Source organism: Cheilinus undulatus, linkage group 17, assembly GCF_018320785.1.
Source record: "Cheilinus undulatus linkage group 17, ASM1832078v1, whole genome shotgun sequence".
NCBI classification, from domain to species: domain Eukaryota; kingdom Metazoa; phylum Chordata; class Actinopteri; order Labriformes; family Labridae; genus Cheilinus; species Cheilinus undulatus.
In genome coordinates, this window is record NC_054881.1 from 17783760 (window position 1) to 17804478 (window position 20719).

General features: G+C 39.2%; 1 protein-coding gene across 4 annotated transcripts in view; it reads left to right on the forward strand.

Annotated features, from left to right (window-relative positions):
• Nucleotides 1–19154, forward strand: part of LOC121524730 (transcription factor 4-like) — a 349074-nt gene extending 329920 nt beyond the window's left edge. For 3 of the 4 annotated variants that reach the window (XM_041810213.1, XM_041810215.1, XM_041810214.1), the window contains 4 exons: nt 3648–3801; nt 6828–7057; nt 7427–7574; nt 12628–19154. In XM_041810213.1, coding sequence (XP_041666147.1) covers nt 3648–3801; nt 6828–7057; nt 7427–7574; nt 12628–12676 — 581 coding nt within the window. In that variant the 3' untranslated portion in view covers nt 12677–19154. Of the gene's footprint in view, nt 1–3647; nt 3802–6827; nt 7058–7426; nt 7610–12627 lie in introns of all 4 variants that reach the window. The other variant, XM_041810216.1, reaches the window with a different exon arrangement.
• The last annotated feature ends 1565 nt before the right edge of the window (nt 19155–20719 follow it).

Genomic DNA, 20719 nt, shown 5'->3' on the forward strand with positions numbered 1-20719 from the left:
TACAAAGAAAGTCATGTCTAAAGAAGGAAAAATGGTCACTTCTTTTTTGAGCCTTCTTTTAAACACATGTGAGACACCTCTGCAGTTAGAGGTGGTTTTAGGAATTTAAGGCCCCTGGGCAAAAAACAAAATAAGGCTCCTCCCTAGCAATCAAAGCAAGTGAACCAAATATTTAGAAAATACTTCATCAGTTCATAGAAGAGTATCATGACTCAAATTCACCAGATCACAATATTTTAAATGACAGTCTAGATGGTACTTGTTGAAATAGAAGTAAATGCTCACTGTTGATTCAATATCTATAATTTTGCAAAAAGCCCTGAATTTTAACTGTTAGATGCCAATTTAACACACTTCAACCTATTGTTTCAATATGTCTACATGGAAACATCTAGATATGTAGGGATTTGGAGGCTTTTTGAGGGATTTGGTCTTTGCTGTTGGGGTCTTGGGGTCTCCTTTTATTGTGTTGTGGGCCAATCACCACAGATACGCACCAGCACATAGAGACCCTGGGCCATTATGCAGTTATTTAGAGAAAAACACCTCTTTTCATACAAATTGGCCTTATTGCGTTAAGCATCTAATGATGAGGATGGTAACAGCATGTTGTAAATAGAGTCAAGTTTACCCTACAGTCTGTGAGAGCTGATGGAAGTGGGCTGCAGTTTTTATTACGCCCAAACTTTCCAGAGATCAGGAACCAGTTCTGCCTCAGTATCACGTGAAAAGAATTATGATAAATGATATGTAAATAAGTTTGGTGAATATGACTTTGACATTGCTATTACTAAGCCATAACCAGGAGTTAAATCAGTCTGAGCAGATGGGATAGGACACACCTGTTAAAGGTTTGGGCTGTATAGGTCAGCAATGGAGCGGGAGTGGGTTTAAGAAAAGTCCTGCACAGGGCTCTAGTTCTCCAAGAATTGGAGCCTTGAACTCTGGTTTCTTTCAAATAACTAAAATTCCCAGCACTACTTAAAAATAAAGAAAATATCTGATTATTGAGTCACAACATGAAGAAAATCATTCACAGAGACAAGATTGATAATGAGTAGAGTTACATAAATGATTGCTTATTGAAAATAAGTGGTGACTGTCACAATTACAGCCATAATGACAGCAACAACAGTAATATTTGCAATATAACTGATAATATTATTAAGGATATTTTGGTGGGGGCGCTTTTTATAATCTGGCATGCAAGGGAACTATAATATATAAAAGTGGTGCATATGTTGAGCAAACCTTTGGCAGAACATTGCATATGTAGCGTTGCACCGCTTGCAGAAATAAGGTGATACAAAGTTTGTTCTCAGTATTCAGTTATAAGAAGCTCCTCCATTTCCTCACATTGCTTTATGTGTTTTTTTACACATGCAACATGTGCAAAAATGTCTTTGGGTTTATTCAATTTTGTCACTTACTCAAAGTTAACACACTTCAGAAACTCTGCTAGGAGTTAGTGTGAAGTCTGGCACAGGGACACAGACAGAGACAGAAAGCCAGGAAGGAACACAGAGGAGGTTTGATTTCTAAAAGAAGGAGAAAAGCAGACTTTATTTGGATATAAAAATGACTTTTATGAAAAATAAAACAGATAGGGTCTGAAAGTGTGGATAGAGAGCAGTAATGATTAAAATACACCCTTGCTTCCTTGAATAGGCATCACTTTGTCTTCCTTTTTACATTTTAATAAAACTGTGTTGTCTTCTGTGTCCGTTTTTGTCCGTCCATGTCCATTCAGAGGCACAAAGTGACTTTTCACGGTTTAAGGCCTTTTTCTAAATGTGCACAACCACACAGTGATCGTACAGAGAGACGCACACAAACCAAACACAGGCCGTCACTCAAAGCTGCACACAAAATGCCTCCAGTCAGGCAGACGGAGATTCAAAATGGCCGACAGTTGGTGGTGTGTGTGTATGTGTGTGTGTGTGGGAACAGAGCGCAGCGTTTTGTGTTGACTGAGAAGTTGGCAGCGTCCCAGTGACGGATCCATACAGACGTCAAATAAAGACTGCACTGTTCAGATGAGGAGAGAGGCAGACAGAGAGAGAGCAGAGGCCTTAATGTCTGCATCACTACCGCACAGCCGCCATCTTGGAGGTCGACTGTGTTTATACAGCACAGATGATGCATTTACGTTACCTTTGCAGAATAGGACGAACCGAAAAATCGTTATATTTTCTTCAATTGCAGCAGATGCACAAACAGTTCCACAGACATGCTTGATCAGAAATAGCTATCATTTGATTGTTTTTGGGATACATCAAGACTTGACTTTTAGAGCTTTGTGGCTAACAAGTTGTCAAATTATTCTTTCAAAATTAAGTGTGGTTAAGAAAAAGGAACAACGAAACATGACACAGTTCTTCAATTGTCAACCAGAGGCTGGCTGCAAAAGCTCAGGGAGCTCATTAACATTAAAATGCCAAGTTTTACCACAAAAATAAACTTGTTGACAGCGTGGTTAGTATAACTTTTTCATGCACACTTTGATTTTTTTCTGCAATTCAAGCATGAGGAGCTAACTGACCAATGGGGTGCAGCCTTTATGCAGGTACATCAGAAAGTACTCAGACCCCCTTCACATTTTTGCAGCCTGACCTACAGTTGAAAAATGTCATTTTTTCTCATTAATCTACACTCAGTACCCCATCATGACAAAGTGAAAACACGATTTTAATTTTTTTTTTTTTTTTAAGATATTAGAAATAAAAATCTGAAATATCACATTGACTTAGGTATTCATGCACATGCAAAAACACCTGAAATTCAGCCCAGGTGCCTCCCTGTTCTTTCAATCTTGCTGGAATGTTTCTATGTCTTAATTGGAGTCCACCTGTGGTAAATTCAACTGATTGGGCCTGATTTGGAAAGGCACATCCCTCCTGATAGAAAGCCTCCCAGCTGACAATGCATATCAGAGCAAAAACCAAGACATGAGGTCAAAGGAACTTCCTGCAGAGGTCAGAGACAGGAAATCTGCAAGGCACAGATAGCGAAAGCTACAAAATTTCTGCTGCACTGAAGGTTCCCAAGAGCACAGTGGCCTCCATAGTTCTCAAATGGGAGATGTTTGGCACAACCAGGACTCTTCCAAGAGCTGGTCACCTGGCCAAACTGTGCAATCAGGGGGGAAGGGCCTTAGTAAGAGAGGTGACCATGAACCTGATGGTCCCTTTGCCTTAGCTCCAGAGCTCTCCACTGATCTGTAGGCTTCATGGCAGAGTGGCTAGACGGATGCATTTTAGTGCAAAACACAAGCCCACTTGGCTTTTATTTGGAGGTTTTTTGCAAACTGAATAGGGCTTTCATGTGTAGCTCAAACTGCTGGTGAAAGCTGCTATGTAGAGCGACCATCAGTATTAATTAATCCCATTCATGCACATTCATGTGCAATGGATGCAGCAGTGGGAGCAATTTGCAGCTGAGTGTTAATGTTGTGTGACTGCAGAAGCTGGGATCAAACTGTCAACCTTCCAGTTGCTTGGCCAATGCTTGGATGGCAATATGCAGTCTTTTTCTTCAGAATACTCTCACTACAAACATCAACTAACCATAATCCATACTGTCTTTACATACTTACTTACTTATCATACTTTCTATTCTAACTTATCCTCTCCATCATTCTCCTGCAGCTCTGTCTGGAGGCCTCCAGGGTCAGAGCACCTCCTCAGTCAGCTCTGAGATCAAGTCTGAAGACGAGGGTGATGAGAACCTCCTGCAGGAATCCAAACCTCTGGACCCCAAAAAGGAGGACCCGGACAGCAAGGACCTGAAGTCTATTGAGAGGTCAAGATCTAGGTAACACCGCCTACCTCTCAGACGCTCGCTTCCATCAAAACCCTCGACTGGTCTGGTACAAGCCTTTTCCCAAAACACAACATGCTCTGAAGCCTTTCTTATTCAAAGTGACAGGATTATTAATCGTCTCAAAAAGAGATACTATCAAGATAGAAGTAGGTTTAATCTGCAGCCTTCTTGTTTTCACTCTACTGGAAGAAATAAGACATTATCATCAATTTATTTTAGAGAAGGAAATGAAAAGGTTCTGCATAAATATTGAGAGATTTTCTTGAAAAACTCCCATCAAACATAAGATGTAATAGCATTGTTGCTACAACTTCATAAAAATTGCAAAATACTTCTTTAAAAGTCAGAAAGTTGAGATTGATTTTAAGAGATGAGTTTTTGGAGAGAGAGAGAGAAAGGACTCAAAGCTGTGCGTGTTTTGGGAACCAGCCTCTGGATTTTGATGAAGTGAACAAGTGTGATGAGAAGCAGCTAAACGCATCAGATAAAACAGAGACTCTTTGTTCATAAAAAGGCCCATGTTCACCAGTGAGCTCTCTTCTTGTTGAGACAAAGAGAGGTTCCTTGTGGATGTGTAGCTCCTGATTAATTCCATCAGTCTCTCCATGGTCTTGAGCCTGGTTTTAACTGTTTCTCACACAACAGAGTAGAGCCAACTGTCAATATTCTCAAAGAAGTGCAGACTCAGATCCAGGGACGGGGAATCAACAGAAACATATACTTGATTTTGGGTGGAAAAGTCAGCTCATCTTTAATGATGGCTACTAAAAACCCACACACACATAGAGATTAGGCCATCCAAGTAAGCTTGAATTGGAAGATGAAGTGTTTGTTTTGGTCACTGTGTTGGTTTCCCATCCTGGATTCAGTCGAGTAGCCTTCAAGCCTCCAAAGAGATTTTTTTTAACTGGAGGAAAAGACAAAATCAGAAACATTTGGATCCCAAACCCAGAGATTATTCATGATAAGGCGGTCATGATTATAATAAAAACGATGATGTTGATGCTGAAGATAAAACACATGATATAACCCATGTTTTGTGTCAGTTTTTTAAGTATATTATGTGATTTTTCATGAATATTTGGACTTCAGTGTGCTTTTTTATCTATTTTATTTCATGTGATATGGGTACTTTGCCATGTTTATATTCTATCTTGAAATCTACTGCTGTATTTTCTAACATAAATCCAAATTTTGCGTTTTTTAAAGTGACAAAAGATACAAACAGGTGCAGACTAACAATAGCAGGTTGCCTCAGCCTTCAGCAGTAAAACAGGCCATTATGGCTGCAGTTGCAACATCTACAGCAAGTGTTTGTCTACTTGAAGGGTTTATTTTTGCCATTGACTGTCTGAAGTGACAAGGGTTAACACTGGATCACTGGTAAGGCTGGTAATATATCATTTATTATTATTATTATTATTATTATTATTAAAAAATAATCATTCCCTTCAATGCAACATATATCAAATTTACAATATCAGTCAAAATAATCACAATTAGATTTTTTTTTTCAGAATGGTTCAGAATGCTTTAATCTATCTACAACCCCAATTCAAAAAAAGTTGGGGCGCTGTGTAAAATGTGAATAAAAACAGAATGCAACGATTGTCAGATCTCATAAACCCAAATAATATCCACAATAGAACATAAACAATAAATCATTAAGTTGAAACTGAGACATTTTACCATTTCATGACCAAATTTTAAGGTCATTTTGAATCTGATGGCAGCACATCCGAATAAAAAAGTAGGGACAGGTCCACGCCTACCATTGTGTAGCATTCTCTCTCCTTTGTTGGGCAGAGAAATGTTGTCCCATTCTTTTCTAATGTAGAATTCTAGCTGCTCAACTGCCCTGGGGCTTCTTCTTTATTTTATGATGCTCCAGATGTTTTCTATTGGTGAAAGGTGTAGTCCAGATCAGCACCTGGACGCTTATACTGTGAAGCCATGCTGTTGAGATTGTTGCTGTATGTTGTTTAGCATTGTCTTCCTGAAATATGCAAGGCCTTCCATGAAAGATACATTACCTGGATGTGAGCATATGTTCCCTTGAAACCTCTATATACTTTTCAGCATTGATAGTGCCTTTCCAGATGTGTAAGCTGCCCACACCATTGGCACTAAAGCAACCCCACATGGTCAGAGATTCAGGCTTTTGAACTGTGTGCTGATAACAAGCTGGATTGTCCCTCTCCTCTTTAGTCTGCAGGACACAGCATCCATGGTTTCCAAAGAGAATTTTAAATTATGATTCATCTGACCACAGAACAGTTTTTCATTTTGCATGAATCCTTTTTAAATGAGCTTCGGTCCAGAGAAGACAGCAGCATTTCTGGATCATTTTCACATATGGGTTCTTCTTTGCATGACACAACTTTAACTTGCATTTGTGGACAGCAGAGCAAACTTTGGTGACTGAAAAGGAAATTTGGAAGTGATCCAGAGCCCATGCAGTGATTTCCAGTACAGAATCATCTGTACCCTCTCCCTGAGGGCCCAAAAATCACAAGCATCCTATACTGACCTTTGGGCTTTTCCTTTCCACACAGACATTTCTCCAGATCCTTCTGAAATTGTTCCACAATTTTTAGATGCAGTATTTTTGCAGATTCCCAAGTCTCTACTGATCTTTATTTCTGAGAGACTCTGTGCTGCTGTCATCAAATTCAAAACAAGCTTAATATTTTTTCTGAAGTGGTAAAATGACTAAGTTTCAACATGCAATATATCATTTATGCTATATTGTGAATAAAATACTGGTTTTGAGACAAGCAAATCATTGCATTCTATCGCTATTTAAATTTACACAGTGTCCTAACTTTTTTGGAATGTGGTTTTGAATATGGGGGAATTTCAGCACATTATTGTGTCTGTTCTTGAGTCCTGTTTCTTGGTTTTTCTGGGAAGAAAAGAGATCAAGAAGATTTATTTCCACATCACTCAACCCCTGCTTTCTTATTCCTCTTCCTCTTCCTGGTCCCCATCCTTGGTTACTGTAGCAACAACGATGATGAGGACCTGTCTCCAGAGCAGAAGATGGAGAGAGAGAGGGAACGGAGGATGGCTAACAATGCACGAGAGCGTCTGCGTGTGCGGGACATCAATGAGGCATTTAAAGAGCTTGGCAGGATGGTCCAGATGCACCTGAAGAGTGACAAACCTCAGACCAAGTTACTGATCCTGCACCAGGCCGTCGCAGTCATCCTCAGTCTGGAGCAACAAGTCAGAGGTCAGAGCTTCATATGAGACTCTCTACCTTTGATAGTAAACTTCATAGAATATAGATACTTGCAACTTATACAAAAATTGAACACTAACCGATTCACTACAATACAATGTTCAGGTCACATACAGGTAGATAAAGGCATAAATTAGGGTTCAAGAAGTGTCATAAGAAAACCTGTCCAGTTCTTGTAGTGTGCCAGGAGCTCCAGGAGAGGGCAGCAGTGACACCTGTTGATTGTCTTTATATAGGCTGGAGTTTTTGACTTTTTGGTTTCAGTCTGACTGCTCATATACAGATCTAGGTAGAAAGACTGCACTGAAAATGAAAGGAGGCACAACACAAATAATGCTGTCTACTATTCCCTCTATCCAGAGAGAAACCTGAACCCCAAGGCGGCCTGTCTGAAGCGTCGTGAGGAGGAGAAGGTCACCGTGTCATCGGAAGGGGCTCCCCTCTCATTGGCTGCTCACCACGCTGCCGCTGCTGCCATGGGCGACGGGTCGAACCCTATGGGACAAATGTAAAACGCAGCACCATCTCCTCCCCCCCTGAATGGTCAGAAGATTTCACTTATACACTAATCTGCTGTTGTACCTTTGAATCTAACTAAAAAGACCATTAAGAATCAATAGACTGATATCAAATTTAAATGAAACAGCTAACAACGTATTTTTAGTGCTTTATTCTCTGGCTTACAGTAACTAAATTGGAAAAATTATCAATCCTTTCTGAGATCCAAAATTTCTATCAAAAAGTGGACAAACTATCTTTTGTTCACTGGTTGTCTACTGTCATTAATGTTGCGTCTGTGTACTTTTAACCATGTGAGTCCTAACAAGCTGATAAGATAATTTAAATATCCAGTTTACTGTATATTAGAAAACTTACTGCAGATTTGCATTGGACATCAACGTAAGCACGCTGTTTGTGCATTACTATTGAGAAGCTTTGACTATTACATTAATGTCCGTGGCTATGTTGTTGCTTTGTGGACATGAAGTTGAGTCGACCATATTTGGACAAGGGGATAGAAACCTGTTACTATATCTCTATGTAAGGACAAAAGTATTTGGCTGCCCGATCATTGCACCAAAAGAGACTGTAATGACATTGTATTCAAATACATGTACTTTGATATGGAGTTGGCCCCCCTTTCACAGCTACAACAGCCTCCACTCTTCTTGGTAGACTTTCCACAAGACTTTGGAGTGTTTCTGTGGAAATTTGTGTCCATTCATTCTGTAGAGAATTTATGAGGTTGGACGAGAAGGCCTGGCTTGCAATCTCGATTCCAGTTCATCCCAAACTTGCTCAATGGGGTTGAGGTCAGGGCTCTGTGCGAGCCAGTCAAGTTCTTCTACACAAAGCTCATCTAACCATAGACCTTTCTTTGTGCACTGGGGCACAGTCATGTTGGAATAGAAAAGGGCCCTCCCCAAATTGTTGCCACAAAGCTGGAAGCATATAACCTTGCAAAGCAGATGGATACGCCCATTTCTGGGTTTCTCACTGGCGAATCCATCTTGCAAAGCTCCCGTCTGAACCGTTTGGGCCCGGTTAGAAATTGACAGGACCAATCAGTGTCGAGTGGCAGTGCTTTTGGGCGTGGCAGAGACGTGCAAGCAACAAGCAAGCTGCAACAAGAGTGTCGATATGGTGGAAGACATTAGTGTGGATGCTGCTAAGTTTTATCAGAGCTTGACGATATTTCCTCATTAAAAGAAGAACAAAGAACAGCATTGATTTGTTTTCTTTTCAAAAACAAAAAAAGTCGTGTACTGACATGTCTACAGTTGCCACGGTTCGCGTTATGCAGTTCTCTGGAGTTTACTCATCGGCAGCGGCTATGTCATGTGTTTTGTTGCTCTGATTGGCCCGTAAAGATGTGACAGACAGAACGTTCATCCAATCACCTTCCGAGTTTTTTTCCAAAGCCTCTGCCCTTTCCTAAATGCTGTGTATGAGAGGTTTACCAGATGGATGTGTGAAACAAATCCATCTGGCATGTCAGGTTAGGAGGCACAGCATTGTCCTAAATGTCCTGGTATGCTTAAGCATTAAGATTGCTGTTCAGTGGAGATAAGGGGTCTAGCCCAAACCATTGAAAACAGCCCAATAACATTATCCCTCTGCCACCAAACAACAATGCAGTCAGGCAGGTTAGGTCCCCCCGGCATCTACCAAACCATACTCGCCCATCTGACTGCCAAACAGAGAAGTCTAAGTCATCAAACCCATTCCATGAAGCTCCAGCCGCACAGTTTTTGTGCTTACATTAATGCCAGTGGAAGTTCAGAACTCTTCAGCTATGGAATGGTGACTTTTACGCACCATGCGCCTTAGCAGTCATTGACCCTGCTGATTTAAAATGGTCTTCTGCTTCATGGCTGAGTTGCTGTCACTTTCTAATAACATCACTTAAAATTGACTGTGGAATATCCAGCAGGGATGACATTTCAAAAGTGGCATCCTATCACAGTACCACGCCTGGTTGTATACACCTAGGGCAACAGGTCTGATTGAAACACTGGGATTCAGTAATAAACAGATGTGGCCAAATACTTTTGTCCATATAGGGTATGTTCATTCTTTTTTGGCTTTATTATATTCAGCTATTAGAAAGAAAAAGTTTAAGTCCCTTTGCATTTCTTAGACCCTGTTCACATTATGCATTAATATCTGTGAAGTTGAACCACGCATAAAAAAATATGACTTCAGTGGTGGCGTGCAGTTGTGAATGAGCCAGTTTTCTGACTGAAAATGGCACCAAATGAAGAGCAATTTTGGAGCCTTGAGATCTGCTCTTTATACGGAGCAGAGACAAATGATCTGGATCTCTAAAGGCTGGACTGACGTATATGCTTTTTCTTCAACAAAAAAGCTATTTGGCAACAAATCTTCTTTAATAACTATTAAGGTGCATCCATGTCTAGCATTACAAATAACCACATGGTTGCCAAATGCGTTGCACAATTATCCCTGCAAGGTTTCTCAGTTTGACTCAGTTTGAAGTTATTGTTGGTCCCCTCTGAGCAAGACTCCCCACAGTATCGGTTAAACTTTTTAGAGGGAACAAAAAACATATTTTGTCATTTTTTTGTCAAAGTTATGCTAAATTTCTGAGTTGGAAAAATGCAGGTACTAAATGGTTAAAATGTACACAGACAACATGTTGACCAAAACTCATTTTGAATAAAAATACTGTTTGAATGAATTTCTTTAAAGGAGTTCCTCAGTCCTTGGACAGTGTCATCCTCTCAGTGCTGATAAAACATCAGCTGGGTAAAACAGAGGCCAGAACTTTTTGAGTTTGTTTCTGGTCTGGGTACATTTTAACAACAGATTGGCAGTAAGTGTGATTTTAATGTGTGATTGTGTGTTTGTCATTGCTTTTGATATCTGTTTTTGAATTCCTTCTTCTTTCATTGCCTGACACATCACTCTGTCTTTCATAGTCACATTTGTTTTGCACTTCAGCGTTTCTTTAGCTGATTTTCTGATGTTCTGTAGTCTTGAACTACCAGAGGTCACCTTTGATAAGGTGTCAGACCTTGGTTTGAGTGACAGTTTATCTGTAAAATCACCACAGCCATAAGAATAGTTAGTAAAGAGAAAAACACACAAAAGTGCCATAGGTTTAGCCACTGCTGACAGGAATGATCTCTTGTAAAGAAAATAAATAAATAAATAAAAAAGATATAGGCATGAAAATTATGCTCAACAGCATATGCATCCATATCAACAAATATGTCTTTAGATGTGTGCCAATATGAATAATACTTCCAAAACATATTGCAGAAAACAGTGCTTGGAAAGATTACAAAAAGCCAAATCCCTATTTGTAGAACATTTAGCATCCAGCCTGACCAGACAAACATCCAAACTATAACTGATTTATGTATTTTTACACAAGTTTATATTTTACTTCAATTAGATTGCTGTAAGTTATTGAGAAAACTCTGAAATCTAAGTACCACTGCATAGTTACACTGGTGCAAAATTAGTGCAATATTGACCTGACAGATTAGGCCAGCCTATTGGTGATAAAATACATTTCCCCTCAATCATTTGTATTGGTAGCAGCCTCCAAAAACATGTCTTGCATTGAATCAATAAATCTTTATTTGTATAGGGTCAATCCATAACCAGTGTTACCTCAAGACGCTTTACAAAGAGGGCAGGTCTGGACAGCTCTCTTTTTAATACTATTTATAAAGACCCAACATTAATCTACTACGTATGAGCTCAACACTAAGCAACATATAGCAAAGTGACTGTAGGAAGGACAAACTTTCCTTTACTGGGCAGAAACTTCAAGCAGAACCAGACTCACATCCCATAAGGACACAGAGAAGAGGGAGATGTCAAAAGACAAAAAGGGGAGATGTATAAAGAAAGAAGGGGGAGAAGCAGAAAGAGAGGAGGTGATTAGAGAGAAAGGGGAGAAGCAGAAAAGTGAAAAGGGAGAAGAATAGAAAAGAAGACATCCAAAGTAAAAGAAACCCACAAAAAAGGAATATGCAAAAAGTGACAAAAGGGAGCTGCAGAGAGAGACAGAAAAAAAGAGGTGAAGAAATGGAAAGAGGGAGATACAGAAAGAGAAGAGGGCGATGGCGAAAAAGTGAAGAAAGAGATCAATAAAGAAAGAAGGAGATGGTACAGAAAGGAAGAGAAAAATGCTTTAAAAAAGAGTGAAGATGCAGAAAGAGAAAGAAAGAAAATGCAGACAGAGAGAAGGTTGATGCATAAATAGTGAAGAGGGAGATGCAGCAACAGAAAAGAGAGCATAAGGACACTCAGAAGAGGGAGATGCAGACATACAACAAGTGGAGATGTCAAAAGAAAAAAATGGAGATGCAGAAATAGAAAAGAAGACAGAGGAAAAGAGAAAAGGGTGGTGCATATATAGTAAAAGGAAGATGTAAGAAAGAAAGAAGAGGGAGATGCAGGGAATGCAAAAAATTGATATGTCAAAAGAAGGAAGAGGGATATGTAGAAAGAGAGAAGGAGGGTAATAAAGAGAGAAAAGGTAGATGCAGAAATAGACATAGACGTAGGAAGACAGAAGAGAAAGATGCAAAAATAGTAGCGGTTGATGCAGAAACAAGAGAGAAAAATGCAAAAAGAAAGAAGAGGAAGATGCAAAAAAAGAGGAGAGAGAGATTCAGAAAGTGAGTCAACAAGCAGAGTGGCAGCAATGAATAAGTTAAATGTATTGCTGTCCTGATCACAATCCATCCTAGACTTACAAGAAACAAAATCTAGCTCCAAGTTTGGTGTCCTATCTTGGATATGAATGCTAATGGGTTGATGAGCCTTTTTTTGGTATTACCATGAGGCTAAGTTCTCCCTCGTGCGAAAAAAATGTTCACATTAGATTCAAACTCTATAGCCAAGGGTTTTACTGAGCATGTGCCTGTTTCCCAGAATATGACCATGCCTGTCTCTGGCGCTCCATGAGCTTTTCCTCATGGAAGAACATCACGACAAATCCCATTTTCTTTCCTGTCTTTGTCTGCAGTGTTGTGTGTGTATTTCCCTTTCTTTATTGCTCTCCCTCTCTGTCTCTTTAGGTCCAAGGTGCCAGAGTTCATCAAGATGATGAGTGATCACTTCCTCTGACGGCGCTCCCAATGACTTCCTGGCAATTGATCAAACATCTTGTTGCTTCGGCCTGACAAATCGGATTCTCTGGAATTTCAGCCTGACCAATCAGATCAGCCTCTCTCGCCTTTCCTCTGTCGCCTTCGATCCTCCCCTTCACCTCCGTCTCCCTCTTCTGTCGAGTACACAAACTGCAGTCACATTAGTCGCTTTGGTCACTTTGTATTTCCAGCTGAAGTGAACTGGATGCTTCTTTGTGGAGATGATAAAACAGCCGATGAATACAGCTACTACAAAGTGGCAGTCTGTGGGAGTTTTTGGACAAAATGGACAATAGTCTTTGGAATCACATCATTCGAGAAATTCTTCGTCTTGAACTACTTGTTTTATCAGCATTCCCTGTTTTAAGGAACAAAAGGGTTCTATATATAGTATATATATATGAGAAAGGAAAAAAATGACAAAAACTTGTTGAAAAAGTGCAACTGGACACAAGCAGTAAGGAGGGTACGGGTTTGGGAGAGCTGTTCAGAATGGAACAAAACATATCACAAAGTGTTTAAAGAGATTTTTTGTCTAAAAAAAACAACATTGAGCAGCTGATGTTGAATCCAGCTTCAGTGCGTCTCTGACTGAATGGCAATCTAACGCCACACTGTGGATGAAGCTGTGCCTGATCTCCTTTTGGATGCAACCAGTCAGATAGATACACATGGAAGTAAAGACAACTGAAAATATGAAGAAAACTTGAAAATTCCAGGAAGTATCACACAACCCCCACTCACACGCCCCCTTGCGAGCCCCATTTAAAAGTACAGTTCTAGTAGAATTTTAGGGGCTGTTGCAGCCCTAGGATCCTGATGAGGCAAGTGAGCTGGACGATCATGGTCCTAGAAAGAAGCAAAACTTAACAATTAAAATGGGGCAACATGTTTGTCCGCTTCAAATGCATTCCCTTGTAAACACTGCAAAAATGTAGTTTACATCACCAATGTTAAAACCCATATTGATCATGTTTCTTTAGCTCAGAAGCGTTTGAGGTTCAACACAAATACAAAATCTTGGACTGTCATAACTAAATCACCCATGTGTATCTACTGAGAGGGAGAGAAAACCTGGAGAATCAATCATTGAATCAGTAAATCAATCAAACAGTGAGCGACTCCAACGGGACTGGGGTGTTAGAGGAATTACCAACAGAAAGAATCATGCTACAATAGAAAGTGTTCCTCTAAATGCATTAGAAAGGAAAGGCTTTTCCTGGCACCATCAATAGAGGTTGTTGCTTTGGTGTGAATCAGTCTTTAGACAAATATTCATCAGTATGGGTAGAGCTGGCTGAGCCTGAAATGCTGAAATCCATGGATTACTGGACAGATGGTTGGGAGGATGGACAGATGATAGAAATGATAGATGGATGGATTGCTGGATAAGAGGGAGGAGGGTTTGACTGAGCACTGAGGTGAATTCTGTTCTGCAATTGGAGCCTTTTCTAAATCATGATTGCCTGACTTGATCGGGTGCTACTGAAAACCTGAACCGAGAGAGTACAAAAGACTGAACATGCCAACATTCAGTGGGTAGAGTTAGAAGCATGGAGACAAAACAGAGATCCAGAGGTCTAACAGTAAGAAAGTTGCAAGGGAACAATCATTGGGTTGTGCGGGGGTATTATTTTCCGTTAGGGGCCAAAAATCACTAGTCCAAGCATTCCTATAATTAGTTCATTGCTTTCCCTAATTCCTGGATTAGGTCCATTATAACCCTAAACCTTGAACCTGACTTAACTTCCTCCTCGTGCCAACCATGTGGGATTATCTGATTGAAAATGTTGGGTTGTCCTTTGCTGGGACCATTAGCTGCTTCAAATTTCCATTGATTGCATTGGTTTGCGTGATGATGTTGCAGTGATTCAAGGCTTAGGTTTGAGCACTCTCTATTGTTGTTCAAGTCGGAAACAGTACTATCCATAATCAAAAGAAACAGCAGTATTTAAGAGTTGGGGAACTATATGTATTAGATTGCCACAGTATTGGGTCAAGGCTTTCAGCTGAGAGAATGTGCCTGAGGACCAAATTTGAGCAGTGTTTTGCTCATAAATTGCACACTAACTGCCAGTTTAGACAAGGTTTTAGGATTTGGCTAATTTGGTCTTGGGGTCCGCTGAGGTTAGCAGCAATCAGATTCTTTGGGTCACAACAAAGCCACAACAAAACAAAGTTGTCTGGCAACTAGATAGGCCAGATATAGGGCCCAGATAGTTTGATTATCATGGGGCGTTTTCACACCTAACCTGTTTGGTTTGATTAAAGCAAACCCAAGGCTGTTTATCAAGTTGGTGCGATCAGTTTGCACTAGTGCAAACGCTGTCCATAGAACCCTGGTGTGCACCTAACATCTGCACTAAGACCATTTGAGAAAGTTGGCATCTTTGCACTCGTTTGTAGTCAGAACATGGACTGATCTCTATCCTACCCAACTGCATTTTTCTAAGGATTTAACCAGCTACTGTAACCAGTCAAACATGCATTAAAAACTGCAGGCATTCCTGACAGATCTTCAGAAACGGATTCATTGGATGAGCTGGTCACGGTTCAGGAGGATAACATGGTCCATCTCCTTGAAGTCTTCGGGGATTCCAGTACAGCATACCTTTTTTGAGCTATTTGCACTTAATTTTCAAACTGTATCACCCACCTACAATAATAAATTCTGACAGTATAAAAAACAATGGCCAGAGCTTACATCAATTCATGTAGTTGTGTGAATCAGCTAGAATATTTCATACAAGAAATCACATACATAAATTTATCCATGATTTGGACCAGATCAAACAAACTGTAGGTGTGAAAATGCACTTTGTTTCCCTACTTAGTAATCTGGTGGGAGTTTTTGGAGAAATGTCAGGGTTTAGAACAAGGTTTGACGAGTTTACAGGGCAATTAAAGAACCAAGACAAAAACAGCCAAACTCTGTAGCATTGCTATGCATTGAGGTTGGGTCTCCTGCGACAGATGATGGTCACTGGAATCGCTGCAAGACTGTCCGTTGTTTTTCTGCTGTCATCTTTGAACCTTGTCCCAGTTTAAACCCTCCAATAGCCAGACCAGCGTTTGATCCCCAGTCCTAGTGCTGTCTTCTCTGTTAGCCCTAGCCTTATGAGCCCTAAACCAGAGCCCTAGCCCCTCTCCCCAGCCTCTTGCCCCCCCCAAGTGGTCCCACAGATGCAATTTGAACATTCACAATTCTACCAATGTGCCTTTTTAGAGTTCATATCATTCGAGTTGCCAGAGGAGGACATTTACCTGGTCTTTTAATAGGATGCAAGCTTAGGGAAACCTGTTCTTATTCGTTAGGTTCTATGCAGTCAGGTTTTTTACCAGACCTGGGAATTTAAAAAAAGCTAAAAAGGAAAAAAAAGTATTTTTTGGATAAAAAAAAAACTAAACTGTATTTAATGTACTGTACGCTTATATGTAAGTAGACTGCGTGTTCTGGCTTTGAGCCAGCGAGACAGACGCTTGATTTAGCAAGACAAGTCCCCGTCCCAGTCCTTTTCCGTCCCCTCGAGTCCTCCATAATCCCCATCCCTTCCTGTTCCAAGCCCCAGCCCTGTTTCCATGGTGAACAACGCGTCTCTTCTTGTATTATAGCTTATCAGCTTTTTATCAATATTTGACCGGCTTGTCCGTAAGCCAATGTAGTCTTCAGTACAAAGTGTGTGGTCGTATGTTGTAAAACAGATTTTCTTTCTCTCTCTCTCTCTCTCTTTTATAAGAAGAATCTTTTCTCTGATTACTTTTTCTTTGTCTGTTCTGGTTTACATGTCTATTATAGAAAATGTAAAAAACAAAACAAAAACAAAAAGAAGAAAAGAACACAATTCACCATCTGACAGCATTGCTTTCTGTCGGTGGTCATTTTGACGCGGTTAAACTCTTACCCAATCAACAGGAAGGCACGGAAACTGGAAAAGAATCTATTTGAATAAATCAATCTATATATAAATGTACAAAAAAATATATACGATATATAAGGAGGGTGCCATTCTCTGTTATTTTTTCATTTCTGTTACAAAGGAGTGTTTTCTTGGCGAGGAATTATTTTCTCAAAGACTGAACTGGCAGAAGCTGGCGAGGCCCCTCAGTGTTAAAAGTTTTCAACTGACTTTGTTGTGTTCTTTGTTGTTGCCATGAAAACACCCTCAGACTAGTACGGCACCCTGCGCAGGACAAAATGGGACCGAAGTTCCATCAGCTCCTTTCACTGCTATCTATCGAAGGCAACAACTCACAGACGTTTGTAAATTGTATGCAACAAAATGGCAAACTTTACCATTATTTTAAAATTGTGTATGTAAAAGTTATATTTTTACATGTAGACTGTTGTTATTTTGTGTTTTAGAAATATGTTGTATTGGTTTTTTTGTTAAAAGATGAAAAAGTAAAAATTCAGTGTGTGTTGAAAAAATGTGTCACATTGAAAATGTAGTGAGGTCAAAAGTTTGGATCATTTTCTTTTTTTTCCAACATTACGTTTATTATCCGTGGGGAACATTTTTAAAGGTTTGTGGGAGGAATCAGAAATCATAAATGATATATGATATTTGTCTAATTCTCCATGCCTCATGACATTACCATTTTTAATTGTATTTTTTGCAGAGAAATGTGTAAATAGTCCTAAAACATTTTCTGTGGGGTTTCCGTGGGGTGAGGACTTGCCAGTGAGAGGTGATGATGATGAACTTGTTTTGATTTTTTGTGGAGTTATATTTGTCCGCTTACAGTAGCCAGGTGCCAACTTTTAGTTTTGGTCAGTGGTGCTCAGTGCTGTATGTGGTTTTAGTTGCAGACCATCTAAAGTGTTAGTCAAATTATTGCCTTCTCTTGCACCAAGAATCACTCGTGTCAGAGTCGGCCAGAGCCATTACTTTACCACCGTGATCATTTTCTTTTTTTTATTTCTTTATTGCCAAAAATTACTTAGATATGATCCTGCACAATGTATTTTAAGATTTGATATTTGCCGTTTTGAAAAAAATGAGTATATGATGTTTTTAGAGGAATATTATCATGGTAAACCCCCTTGAAGACTGTACTGGATTGCAAGAAGGCATGGAAATGGTTCGATGTATTTGTCAAACTACAGGAAGTATTGGATGTTAGGCTGGCTACACACTAGATGATTTTCAAATTTTTATCAACTAGAAAAATAGAGGAGTTCTCAGACATTTGGACAGTTTCAACTGATCTTAACATTAAAATCTTCTAACCACACACACTAGTCGATTCCATTTGCTGTACAGATTTTATAGTGGCAATTCCACAGTAATGAGATCTCACAGAAACTTGCGATCAAATGTGACTGCAGAAAAAACCCCAGTGTGGAGGAGGGTAGACTTCATTAGCTAGCTCACCATTGGCTATAGGTTGCAGATGACATTAAATCACAGCTAAGGTCTGTAGATGGTGGGCAGGAAGTGATTTCAGCATAGAGAAGTGCTATAGAAAAGCCAATGTTTTGTGCTGTTTATAACTTGGCCCACCTTTTAAATTGAGGGGAATCATTTGAGCTATTTTTGAATCCAGAAGCTGAGACAAAGGCAAAAAGTAGTCCTCTGTTGAAAGCCTGGATGAACAGTGCCAGTCATTGATCTCATATGGTCCACCACATTTTCCACCATGTGGTTTGGTTTGCTTCAGTACAGTTTTGCGTGGCAAACCCTGATCTTGCTTGTGTTTCTACAGCGTCCAGCCTTGCTTGTTGCAATGTACAATCTGTCTCGTTTAAGATATCTTGATTATGTGGCCTAGCTTGGATAGTAGATAGTTGAGGGGTTAAATCAGATATAAAATCATCCAATGTGTAGCCAACTTTACTGAGGTACCCTAATCAAATTAGTGTCTGGCTCCCCCGGATGGCTCTGACTCCTGTGTGTTTTGTCAAGATGGGCTGTAAATGTTTATAAAATGAAAGACCTTCAGCACCTAATTCAAAAATAATTATGAACTTTTTTAGTAAAAGATTGGAGCGTTGCTAATGTAAAAGGTCAAGTCGTCAGCATACAATCTTATCAGCTATTCCCCAAAAAGATTTCAGATAATGTGCAAGGCAGTTTCAGTCATTTGTTTTAGTGTTTACCATTAAAATTGAGCTTTTCATCAAAAGAAAAAGCTGCTTTTAATCGGACCTAGGTTAAACACTAGCATTGAACCTGTCAGTGTAAGTGCTAAATGTATTTTTTAAGTAATGTTATTTTTTCGATGCTTTATTTCATATTTTTTCTTTGTTGTATAACCAAGTCATCTCCCAATACAGTATCTTCATTTTTTATGTTACCCCTGATGTTTCTATTAGCCAAAATGTTAACTTTTTCTTTTCCCTCCTTGTTGTACATACACACCTCATTTCTCTTTTTTCAGTGACTGTGCCATGAGCTTTGTAATCTGTTACTCTGTACCAGTTTTACTGCAATAATGAGTTGAATTCAAATGGCCATGCTTGTTCTTTTTTTGTTTTTTACCATCCAGAAACAGAAAACGATTCTCCTCTTTTATCATGATCAAAACTGCTTTCGCTGTTAATTTGGTCAGGTAAAGTTGGCATAAAAGCACTAACCATAAGTATTAGTCTAAAAACTGAAACTTGGTACATTTATATGACACCCACATGTATTATTCCCACCTTAAAATGTTTGAAAGGATTCTAAAATTATCTTTAATATGCTGAAATGACTCTTCTTTTGCAAAAAAAAGCACTTTGATTAAGAAATTTGAGCCCGTTTTGGTGTTTAATCTGCTATAGAAAATGAACCATCCAGATGCACTTCCGAAGAAAAATTGAGTTGAAAACTCTGGCGACTACTTTAAATCTCCTCTTGATGTGTATTCTACGGAAGCCCTAAGCAGACATTTGTCAGTAGCCTACATTTAATTTGACTCCCTTTTCAGTGGAATGTCAATTTAGGTTCTCTTCTCGAGCTCTTGACAGGTTTTTCTTGGGATAACAGCCCTGGTTTTTCTTCAATTTCTTAGTTTCTGAAGATTATAAGAACTCAACTAGGATGTTATCATTATTGTAGGAAATAGTAGTCAAATAATATGAACAGACGCATGTCCATGTCTGACTTCCTTGCAGGCCTCTTGTCTGCTCTGATGTGGTCAAAAATTAAATATGCATACAGGTTTTTTTCAATCCTTTCTATTGGGCAAAAAATGTAAAGATTTTACATAGATGTTTGGGGATAAGAACAGTGTGTAATCCTATTCTGTTGGGCTTTTATCAATTACAACAATAAAAATTTTTTGTGCGTGGGTTCTGGGGGAGGGCTTGGCTTTTTTTAGATCCAGGTATGGGGGTATAAGGGAAAAAATGGGAAACACTGCCCTAAAAGAAATAAAATAATAAATGAATATTTTTTAAACTCTTTTTAATGCCACTATCGTTTGAGGTCTGTAACTTTGTTTTAAGAAGAATATGCTTGATTTCAGTAATTTTAAATTATCACATTGTTAAGTAAATCAATTAAATTGACATTTATTACTTTAATAACTATTGCATATTTTTATTGCATACCTTTTCAAGTTAGATTATATATACACTACAGGCCAAAAGTTTGGAAGCAAGGTCAAGACAAGCCAACTTCAAGTTTCTGATCCTAATGCCTTTCTTAAAAAACAGCATGAATTCTTTGGATTTTGGGATGTTTTTACGGCATGATCAGACTTTGCTTTCATTGTTGTGCGCCATTTTCCCCAATGTAGCTTTAGGTATACCTAGATGGTACCGGGCCATTGCTGAATAAATGTTAATAAAAGAAAAGAAGGGCTTAGTTTGGGGGTTGACAAGATTAGAAAAAGTCACAACTTGAGTGCAAAAGTAAAAAAACAAATCACAGTTGGCATTATTCACTTTAGCTCTTTGTCTTTTGAGAGTTGGCATTCAAAAATCCCAATAAATCTCAACTATGTGCATACATCTGAAATGGATAGAAAGAAACCGCTGAGTAAAGAAATAAGAGTACAGATTTGTACATTGAGGACAAAAGGAAAAACTGAAAGA